Here is a 12,256-nt window from a genome sequence, read left to right as displayed (position 1 = left end):
TTCATCATAAAGAGTAATCCCATTATATTTGCTGAATTTTTTTTTTTTTTTGTGTACAATTTCATTTTCTCTGTATTGTATTCAGAAAATATGTAACGTGAATATTCATTGCTAGGATGTCAAACGATATAATGTTATTCAATTGTTATATTAAATGAAAACTTATGTATATAATTTTACTAGTGATTTCAATTTGCATTGTTTTTCTCGTTTTATTCCAAATCACATATTTTACTGTTATGCGATTTGTCGTCTGCTATTGTTTGTTTTCTTTTTTAAATTTCTAACCTTTATAATTACTGTGTGTCATTTTAAAAAAAAAACAAAAAAAAACTTGCTCAACATATATTTTTTTCACATACTGACATGAGAAGTTATTGTTTGTTTTTTTATGAGTTTTGTTTGTAATAATTCAAGTTATTTTTATCCTGCATGATTGAAAAGTAGCCGACATCCAGTAACCTAACCCTTTCACACACATGTATATCATATAAAATATATATCGCATTGCTTTCTTGTTTATTTTTCTTTGTGTATGTAATACAATTAAGTAAATGGTTAATTGATTTTGTGGAGTTCTGAATAAACAAAGAACATCAAACAGTAAAAAAATGAAACTGGTATTAACTATGCAAACAAAGAGCAACACGATACATAACACATTGTTAGTGGTGTGTGTGTTTTTCCTTAATTATATACCTAACATAGTCAACACATATGAAGCCAGCCATCAACAGGAAATCCTGTACTTGAGTTTAGCCTTCCATTTGGTAATAGGTAAAATACATTCCAAGCTAGGATATGAAATCAGTTGCCTGCATGCAAAACTGAAACATTGCTAGTGAAGCCCATACAAAAATAAGCTGAACAACTAACGCAGCATAGAGTGGACAACAGATTGCAGGGAAAATATTTGCTTTCCGTAACAAAGGATGATGTCCTCCAATAATCAAATTACTAATCCAAACAAATAGTTTGCAGCAAGATTTAAAAAGGTGATTTGCAGTTCAATTTTTGAGTCTGGATGTATCCTGCTGACGTACCAAAAGGAAAGTGAAACTCAAGTTCAGGATTTCTCACTGATGACTAGTTTTGTAGGTGTTATTTGTTCGGTGTATCTGATTGTGGGAAAATAAGTAGGTATGTGTATATATATAGTGTAAGGACAATATTTGTTTGCAAGATTGCTCTCTATGAAAAATACATATTAAAATTTATTCATCAAATTCGAGTTTGTTTTTTAGGACTGTTTCTCTCAAGTTCACTCGATGGATCTGTTTGCCTATGATAACAGCTTTGATCTAACCAGAGAAATTAGTCATTGTTTCCCAAGTTTGGATGCCAAAGGCTCTACTGATCTTAGTCTTTAGTTTGTCCTTTGTGCTGCAACTGAATCTGTTGGTATTTTATTTCACTGTGAGACTCACACCAAGACGTTGACGGATCTGCAATGTGCTGGGATGTTGGGTGAAGTGTAATTGGAAATTTGATATGGCACAGCATCGAGTCTTGCTGTGACATGTATGACCTGATTGGTCCAGCGTTTCACTACTTTACTCAGAATGCAGCTGTGCCCTTGATGTTCGGATTGAGATTCGTCGTGTAGAAGTAGGTGGCATGATGTCCCTGTAACTTCAAATTCCTCCAGTATTCAGATGGCATCAGATTTTTTTTTGTGCTGATGTTGCCTCGTTGAATATTTTAATTCCTTTTTAACCTTTTCCGTCATCCTCGGCTGACACTAAGGATTTCCAAGATCTCCTTATTTGTTCTTTTGGCATGCATTTGAAGAACTGTTTCTTCCACAAAAAAATGTTCAAAATTGACCATGATAAAAAATTAAATTGAAAATACAGTCCATGTTTTCACAAAGATAAAACTAACAAAAAAATTCAATAAAATTTTAGCATAAAATTATAAATTGCGAACAAATATCGTCTGCAACACATATCATAAATGATGCACATATCATAAATGATGCACAGTAATGATTTTACGAGTGATATTTTTTAATAAATATGATCTTGTTGAGTTGTAATCTTATGTGTGTGCGTGCAGTGCGTTAGATAACAGAGCCTGATTATCTACTTTGACCACCAAACGTTATTAAAATATAAATAAAAACTGTTCATATGTTAGAAACAGACTTTTTTGTATTCTTTCATCATTTTGTAAAGATCTGGTGCTGCTAGCAAATCCTGCTCAAAATTTTTTTATTGCTTTTATATAGAATTTTATATAGAATTGCATCGTTGAAAATCCATGATTTAAGGATTTTTCACTATAATTCCTGGTTTGAATCTGATATTGTAATTTGATTTTATTTTCATCATCTATTTTAATTTTTACACACACACGTGTAGAACTTTCTGGTCGCAATGAGTAATCTATCATAGCATCGTCGCGCACAAATTTTGTATTTCATCATCAATTGATGGATGATTCATTCGATGAAATCAAGAATTTTGTGCGGACACTCATTTCAAGTAACTAAATATTTGTCAGTTTGTCCAAATAGAAACTTGGTTTTAATTTCTAGTAAAAATATTTCCATAAAATTTGGTGTCATTTACCTGTTGAAATCCAGCAAATAATCGAACACTATAGCGTGCATACAGTTATGTTGAAAGTGATAAATATTCTCTTAGCTTTCAAAAGAAAACTGTTCAAATATTCAAATCCTGTCATTTTTCACATATTTGAATTTTCAAACAGGTTGGGGAGTTTGTTACAGCCCTCAAAACGGCCTAAAATACTCAAAAGAACTTGAAATTTGGAATATTTATTATTGATCTCTTTGTTAAAATTTACTAAAAATTGAATATATCTAAATTTTCATGATGGGCATTCAGCCTCTTTTTATGGCTTTGCAGAAAACTAAATCTAAATATAGTTCACCTTTCAACTTACACCTCGCATGTGTATTACAAAATTTTTGATTAATTCATTTATAAATGAATTCTGTACATGCAGATATATAAACCTAGCTTTATAGAAATAGATAAGATATATATATATATATATGAACAAATGATTAATAAAACATGTTAAAAGACATCTTGAAAAAGAGTTAAAAACATTTAATTTTAATCATTTTTTATCATTTTTCTTTTACCTCTTATTCCCCTTACCTCACCCTTTTTTTTAACCAAGTAAGATCTGTGACTTACTTGTAGTTTCAGTAAATACTTTTACATGTAAAATCCGATCCTGCATTTTGCTAATTCCTGGCCTCTGATGAGAAGGAGAGTATTTCTTTGAAACTCTGCGGATTAAGGACTATCCACTTATCTTGTGCTGCCTTTTTTAAAATTAAATATGTTTTTAACTCTTTTTCAAGATGGCTTTTAACATGTTTTATTAATCATTTGTTCATATTATAAGCTCTATTTCCTTTTCGGTTTTATTGAGCTTTTACATCTGGTTGAGATTACTTGTAAATATTAACTCTTTAATATTTATAATATATTTTAAGTTTACCATTTTGATTACCTTGGTAAACTTATTGTAATTTTTATTTATATATATATATATATATATATATATATCCATATCCACATGCAGCTTCTTTTTTTTTTTTTTTTTTTTTTTTGTATTATGACTCTTCAGTGTGGTTAAGCATCATGAGCATACCTATACTGAGATTTTTAAATCCGATTTCCAAGTTTAGTATTTATGGCATAATTACTGATGCAAGAATTAGAAATTTCCCAAAACTGTAATTTCAATTTCTTACATCTGCTTTTCGCACGTCTATTTCATTTCTTTTCTGGTTTTAGCCTTAATCTTCATAAATGTTGCAAACATTTTTTTTTTTTTAAATTGGGAGGAAGGGGGGGGGGCAATCATTTTTTTACCTCCAAAACAGATGTGGCGTTAAACATGAAATGCAGTTGAAGAATCAATTTTGCATGTCTGCATTCACAAATTTTCTGATTATGATCGCAAATCATGATAAAAAATAAATGAACAAGAAATTTAAAAAAAAAAAAAAACTGTATAAAATCAACATTTTAACAAAACATTGACATAATTCTAAAGATGATTTTTCAAAGAAATTTTCTTCATCCAACCCAATTTTGTGAAAGATCATTTGATTATTTGTGAAATTGATCAATATAAGAACTTGAAATAACATACCTCGTTTCTACTTTTCTACATAAAGCAACATTGGTTACATATCCAATATATACAGTGAGAGAAAGATGGACGTTGATATAAAATTCGCAAAATCAATTTTGATATGAAATTTATGTTTGCATTAAATGAAAGGTTGACAAAAGCAAGTGCGAAAACACATTCCTGATGTGATGTTTTTTAATTGATGAATTACTGAAGACATTTTCTAAAATTGACCGATGCTCTTTCCAACATTGTTTTGTTGATTTGTACATCTTTCACACGAGCCTTACGTTGGGCGATTGAGATAAAACTGGGTTTCATTAACAAAATGGAATTGGTGTTAACTTTAAAGATGCTTTTGTCTGATATTCAAAGTGCAATCTCCTCATCTCAACTATTGTCCAATAAACAATAGCAAAAATGCAAGTCTTCATCAAACTACACTTCACTGAACAATTATCCATAGCAATTTAATAGCATGTCTCAAAACAGAAATTAGCACCATGCCTTGTTTGGGGTGAAAATAGAATTTGTATTGCTCAGCAATGTTTGTCTGATACATCCCACACTTTTTGGAGTTTATACGCTTAACTCCATAACATGACTGGACACCATACACACTAGAGAGCATGGAAGACAATCTGGCTTGGATGCATAAGAAGTGATTTCTCTGCATGCAACATGACGGATATTAATATCTTTGGATCGAACCATATGAACAACAATGAGGCATTGCCTTGTGTTGTCCACCTCCAAGTCAAAAACGCAGCATGTAAATTCCCAAAACACGCGACACTGCTATTCCTTAATATGTACGGAGTGTACAATAATGCTATGAATGGGACCAATCTGATTAAATTGGCAGCAAAACTCTGGTTGAATTGCAAGACAGATTTGTTATTCTTCATAAAATTGTCATAGATGAACATACAGTGTCTCATCGTTTTTAGCACGATGTATTTAATTGAAAAGAATGACGCTTGTTGGATATACGTCCCCTTATCTAAGCCAGGGTCGAATAATCTAAAAATCAATTTCTCAATTATGCTCATCATATTTGAAGTCGAATCAAGACAGCAATTTATCGTCTCCTCTTACTATTATAGACCTGCAGCTAGAGACTGAATGTAAATTTGACATTCCCTAGAAACTTTCTCCTTGAAAGCAATCCAGCTCGGCCAACCTTGTGCAAATACCACATGAGGTATATTTGGTTTAGTGTTTGTTTTTTCCTGCTGGCATGTGTTGTAAAATTGAACAATATCTTTTCAGATAAAGCTTTTGAATAAATAAAATAAACCAAATTTATTATATATTTATATATATATATATATATACAAAGTGGTAGCATTCGCGTGTGTATACAACTCTCCTACAGCCTACATCACTGGACCAATCATGACCAAACCTGAAATGATGATGGTCCCCCACCTAGGGATTATGCGCACTATTTTTCAAGGTTAAGGTCAAAGGTCAAGGTCACAGCATATGTATATCTACCCTCCTACAACCCACACCACTGGAGCAATCATGACCAAACCTGACATGATGATCTCCGACCTAGAGATGGTACACACCATTTTTCAAAGTCAAAGATCAAGGTCGAGACTTTGCATGGTACTTTGCTGTACCCGAGCATACAGCAAAATCCCATGCAAAGCGGGTGCCTGAGCAGACATCAAAGCCCCATGCGAAGTGTGGGTGTCTTTGCTCGTTTGATGTGTTTACTAATGAGCCAGGAAACTGGAGTTCATTCCATAGTCGAGTCATGACAGACTTAAAATATGGTACATGATTCCCCTTCTGCAATCAGGGTTGAAAAATACAATCCAATTTGACTTTTCTTTCTCACCATATGTTATATTAAAAACTTTTATGCACTATCAAATTTTAAATATTTTCTTTGGATTAACAAGTTGGCCTTAAAAAATTATGAAATTATTATGGAAATTCCATACTGTTTTTTTTATTATGGATCCTTTCATGAAAAATTAGATATTTTCGCCATTAAAATTATTGTAAATACATTTTTTATGTAAAAGCATTGTAGGATGTACGGCATGTCTTATTGGTGAAATAGAAATATTAATCGTGGCTTCATTAAAATGTTGAGCATTCCACAGAAAAGTAGGCATTATTTTATATATTAGATTTAACTATTTGTTCGACTAGAAAGATGACAAAACTATTTGTAATCATGGCCAGATCAGAATGCAAGAAAAAAAAATTCTGTGTATGCATTTGCAATGGTTTTATATTAATAAATGAGAAATCATTTTGGAGTTAAAATCTATTTATTATTATGCATATAAGTTGAGAAAAGCACACTTGGAATGTGTCAACATTATGCGAATAAGCAAAACAAGATGGCGACCAAATTGATGTCATGTGATTTAACTTATTCAAATAATGCTAACACGTCTTAATCATGCTTTTCTTAAGTTTACATGCGTAATATAAACTGGATTTTGATTTGAAATTATTCCTGATTCAATAATATATCAAACAAAACCAAACCATTTTTAGTTTTTTAATGTACAGAATTTTTTTTTTTTCTTTCTTTTCACACTCTGCTCTGACTCTGACCATTAATATTTGCTTTGATAATTATGTTCATTGATATGAACAAAGAACAGCAGAACTGTTTTGAATTTTTTTTATCAATTTCCTTTTGTACAAAAATTCCAACTGAAATTTGTGTTTGAAAATTTCTATGATTATTTCCCTTTTCTGATGAAAGAACACTACACCTGGTTGATTTAAATTTTTTTAATTAAAAAAAAAAACATTGAGAATGTTTTTTTTTTTGTTTGGTACAGGCCCCTGTTATTCTATCCACTGCCGCACCCTGTTTGGGAGGTGTCCATTCACCTCCATCCCCCCATGTCTTGTTGCTTGATTTGTTGTGCTGTTTTTGCTCATCGTTCATTCCATCTTTCCTCACTCTGCTTTACTAAAACTAATCCTCATCGTGGCTTGCCTGCTTAATTTTTCCCAGCGGAGAGCCGATCTGGACGCAGCCCTAACCCCAATAACCCCAGCGAATACTGCTCCACCATCTCACCGTTGCAACAAGCCAATGCGCATGTTCCATTGCCGACTGTCATGGTCCCAGTTGGTGTGCTCAAGCGAGAGGGTGAGTGACATTCAATTGGTGGTGTTGTCGTCCTCTTTTCTTCACTTTTTTACCATTTTTTTTTTTTTCCTTTAACTTGCAGGATTCTATCATCTACACATCTATTCAGCATGATGGACTTAATCACTATTCTAATAATATTACGCAACAACTTCACGTGTGTACGTTTTTCTCTGCAACATAACTTTAATAATAAACAAAGAATTATTTAATTTACTGTTAAAAGAAATATTTATTTATTTAAAAAAAAATACAACCCTGTAAATTAAAAGAATACTATTTTTTAAATTATTGAATTACTAAATTAAATCCGTCTGAATGCTTTTTGGCTTCATTGTAAACAAATGGGTTATTTTAATCCTTTTTAATAGTTGAAAAAAGACATATTTTATACCTCTTGAAAATTTAAAAGGAATTTGGAAACCTTTAAACTGTCAAATAGAAAATGATCTTAAACTGGTTTAAAAATTGGTGGTAAATTTTTATGGCTGAGAGGCATAAACGTTGCCTTCAAAGTGGTTTTACATGGAAAGATAGGGTTTCCAATTCTGAATTATTTGAGGGATGTTACATAATAAGCATTGAAGTGTTTTTAATGAAATTCCAATTACGTTGGACATGTCACCTTGTCCGCAATAATGAAAGGCAACTTCCAAAGCAACTCGCTTACGGTCAATTGAAAGAAGGTAGTCTCAGTGTGGGACATCTGTTTCTCAGCTTAAACAAACTGCTGATGTGGAGACAAAAACTTGTAAAAATGGTGGCTCAGACAGAAAGTTGGAGGCTGGGGAGGCAAAATATGGTGCAGGTATCAGCACTTACGTAAAGACAAGATTATCGAATTAAGCCAGTCTATGTAGAGCACGAATAGAGATTGCACTTGCTCAACACGTAACTTGTGAGTCATGCGGCTTGGTTTGTGGGAGCAGGTCTGCCCTTGTGTCACACATGCAGTACAAACATTGAAAGAGTAAAATAAGTTAGATTTATGGCCCTCACACGTCCAACATGACAAGAGAATCCATCATATATATATCGTATATATATTGAAAATAAACTGCTGTCATTAAGGTAAAATATTTTGACTACTTTCATTTTAAAATTGTTCCAAAATCTCAATTTATCATCGCATCCAATATTATGTACTATATATGTATATATCATATATTAAATGCATCTTATATAGTCTGTGCACATAAAATATATTTGCTTTGTTTGTTTAAATCGATATTCTGTTGGAAAATTGTGCTCAGTCGATGAATATGAATTCCTCCCAAATAATTGCATTTTATCATAAAAAATTGTTTTGAATCATAAATTGTATTTCAAACAAATTTTAATAGTCTGGGTTTCTACTCCTACACGATCAATTGTGTCGTTCTACGACAATCATTAATAATTAAAACTAGACAAAATGCAATAATACTAATATTTGAATAATTTTTACCCACATGAAAATAAAATTATTTAAAGTTTAACGTGAAAACTATCAACATATTCCAATGATTTTGTTTTGTACGGTTATTCACATTTGTACGTGAATTATCACCTTCCACATTTGTGTTTAAAAAATGACATTGCCCAATTGCCAAAGATGAAATATGATCAATATGATATCGTTAATGATGTAATAAAAAGTACTAGTGTCACTAGACTAAAGTATTCCAACTTTATCCATTTTTAATAAATTATTCCAAAATTTGTCATCCAATATATCCAACCAATTTTAGAAATCTTTATTTTTAATCTAATTGCTAGAATTTTAACTCGTACAATTTTCAAAAGTGACTTTAAGTATATTTAGCTGACAACTATTTCTTCAGTAAAAGAGGAATTATTTAAAATATTTCAATTGTTGCAATAAATTAATAAAAACATTAAAACGTTTTTATTTCTTTAGTTGCCAATTCTTTTTGATTAAGAAAGAATAAATTTCCAAAGATTGTGATTGTGATCGTTAAAAATTTCCAAAGATTGTGATCGTTAAAAATTTCCAAAGATTGTGATCGTTAAAAATTTCCAAAGATTGTGATCGTTAAAAATTTCCAAAGATTGTGATCGTTAAAAATTTCCAAAGATTGCGATCGTTAAAAATTTCCAAAGATTGCGATCGTTAAAAATTTCCAAAGATTGCGATCGTTGAAAATTTCCAAAGATTGCGATCGTTGAAAATTTCCAAAGATTGTGATCGTTAAAAATTTCCAAAGATTGCGATCGTTGAAAAGAAAATGTTGTATTTAAAGTATAGTAAATTTGCAATATATTTTTACATTAAAAAAAGCGACATGTTCTTGATATTGTTAAACCTTATATGAAAATATTTTCTTTAATCATTTTTCACAGAACAATAAATTGGTATATTTATATGAATTATACATCACTCTAAAGAATATTATTTGTAATTGTTCATGTGTTTACCTTCAAGTACTAAAGAATTGCTTTCTAAAAACGTTATTTATAAAATCTTGTTAAAAGTGTCTGTTTGTTATATTTTCAATATTGTTTTTGAGTTATTTCCCTTAAATCGTGCATGTATCAAAATTTCTCTTAAAATCAGTGTTAAATATGCTTTAGTTTGTAATAAGAAAATGTCTTTAAACTATTTTTTATTTTTATTTTATTTTTTATATTTTTTACCAATTTCTTATACAAAGTCAATTATTTTAAAACCATATCCTCACCTTTCCTATGACTTTAAAATGCATTCCCTGGTGAAGTCCCAACATGGAAGTTTTAGGGAGCATAGTCACAACTCTGTTATTTCTCCTAGTTTTCCTTTCATTTTAAATGGAAGCACCTGTCAGGACTCATCTCTCGGTTAGTTATTTTCAAATTACATTCTGTATAGTCTTGTTTTGCTTTAAAGTTTTCCTTGGCTGGACAAAGTTCCTGTAATTCAAAACCTCCATGTTTCTATAAGTTTATCAGGAAGAATGAACATTCCACGTGACCATACAAGCATAACTTGTCCGTTTTTAGGATAATCATCACGCAGGGTGAAGATAGTGTTTTCAGCAAATCTACTTGGTAAATACGTTGAATTTAGATTTTATGTGGTAGCTCCATCTTATCGTAGATCTGTTATTGTCCTGAAGTTGGGAGAAAACAATCTAGTGAGGGGCCTCATGTTCATCGTCATATAACATGACGTAGCTTCTGGCATAGTTGCTGCACAACTTAGTCCAGATGCGGAGAGAACAATGGGCATGGCTGATGAATGAACTATCGTTGTAGAAGTCAAGGTTCAGTTGTCTTAAAGTTTCTTTACTCCATGTTGACAAAAGTTTTTTGTTTGGAGTTTGAAACTTTATTTTTCATTTTTTCTTTTAAATTCTACTTTTTAAAATATGCAAACAAACAAAATTTTTTTTTATTCATTTGCTTATTTAAAAAAGTAGAATTTGAAAAAAAAAAAAAAGTTTCATTTTGCAGTTGACAGCTTTGCACAAAAACCTTTGTCATCTGGGGTGAAAAACCTTGAAAATAACCCAAGTTTTTTTTCTTTCTTTCTACAATCAGTGTGGAAGAAAAACTTTGAACCTTTTCTTCTGTTCATCTCTGTTTCTATTTCTTCGACTACATCTACAAGTTGTGTGCAAAGTAGCTTTGCTCGTAATTTATTACTGAAAAACTAATTCTTACAAAAACTGAAGATAAAAAAAGTATATCTAATGTTTCCACAAGAAACATTTTTGTTTGAATAATGAGTTACTATTTATAAAAGAAAAAAAAAAGCTGGTTAGTGAGATGGATAGATTAACAGTTGAAAAAAGCAATTCTTTCCTAAATACTTCGTCCACGAAATGTGAAAACCTGTTTTCAAAATTGACTGTTGCTTTGAGTGAGTGGCATGTGGATATTTTCAATCGTCTCATAATATTCATCATTCAACTACTAAAAAGAAACAAATTGTGAAATCCATCGCTGCTGTTCTCGAGTAACTTAAGAAGCTAGTGGCGAATGCTGGCACTCATATTAAATTTTAAATAAAACTTTATACTATTTAATTAATTGGAATTAATTATTGAGATGAGTAATTTTTTTTATCTATTGCAGACCATTATACTCATCTTTTAATTGTTTCATGACGTTTTGGCCAACTATTCCTCTGCCTTCGTCGGGTGGTTAACCGCGATGGGATAGGAATGCCGAATCTTCTAGCTGCATCATCAGCAATTACTGACTTCCATAGTTGTCGTTGTCTCACGACATTTTGGCCAACTAAGCCTCTGGTCGGCTTTGAGTAGGATTGAAACCGCTATCTTCAATCTCTACAGTTCCAGGTGAGCACTGTCTGAAAATAGTAGTTTCAATCCTACCCAAAGCCAACTGGAAGCTTAGTAGCGAGACAACAACAGAAAATCTTGAACTTGAGTTTTGTTTTCCTGTGGCGTCTTAACTTTAGTTGAAATTTGTAATGAACAACCGAGTGTACAAATCAACTTATCTCCCTCCCACGGCAGGATAACGTGACACAAGGGTCGGAAAGTGAGATTGGAAAGCCAGCACTCAAGAGGAAGAGCATTTTGGTTTGCAAAATATGCCTGTGCAGCTCCATCTGCATTCCTCGGTAGGGGTTCCTCAAGCAACTAGCAATAAACTCACTCTTTTCAAAAGGTGTGGAGGCAAAGCCTGGGAGGGTGAACCCCCTAGAACTACTCAAAAGCAGGGACAAAGCTCATTTAATAGGGAACCAATCTTCTCAACATGACTTGGTTGGCTTTGATGCTAAGGGAAAAATCCTAGGCTGATGGTTGTGTGAATGTATCTGCTCTTCTTAACAAGGAATGCTGACATCCAACTAGCAAAATTACAAACTCAGAAAAATTATTCACAACATGATTTATAAACTAACCAGGTTCAAATCCTGGCTTGGCATCTATCCTACTGAGGGCAAAACTAATTTTGGATTTCCTCTTAACTGGTTTGATGTGTGTGAGCAGCATTGTTTAATGTTAGAAAAACAATCTTATAAAAAGTTATTGTGTGAGATTTTGA

The 12,256-nt window shown here is 31.8% G+C and overlaps 1 protein-coding gene across 6 annotated transcripts in view; it reads left to right on the top strand.

The window, feature by feature from the left end:
• LOC145296962 (uncharacterized) overlaps nt 1-12,256 on the top strand; it is a 245,182-nt gene that overhangs the window by 201,961 nt on the left and 30,965 nt on the right. For 3 of the 6 annotated variants that reach the window (XM_080143186.1, XM_080143187.1, XM_080143185.1), the window contains one exon: nt 7,121-7,258. The exons of the other annotated variants lie outside the window; for them this stretch is intronic. In XM_080143186.1, the coding sequence (XP_079999312.1) occupies nt 7,121-7,258 (138 nt within the window). The remainder of the gene's footprint in view (nt 1-7,120; nt 7,259-12,256) is intronic. 6 annotated transcript variants of the gene reach the window in all.

The sequence above is a fragment of the Euprymna scolopes genome, chromosome 17 (genome assembly GCF_053919585.1).
Source record: "Euprymna scolopes isolate OS-2025 chromosome 17, ASM5391958v1, whole genome shotgun sequence".
Classification (NCBI taxonomy): domain Eukaryota; kingdom Metazoa; phylum Mollusca; class Cephalopoda; order Sepiida; family Sepiolidae; genus Euprymna; species Euprymna scolopes.
The sequence above is the reverse complement of the archived record's forward strand: the minus strand, read 5'-3'. Positions and strand labels throughout refer to the sequence as shown.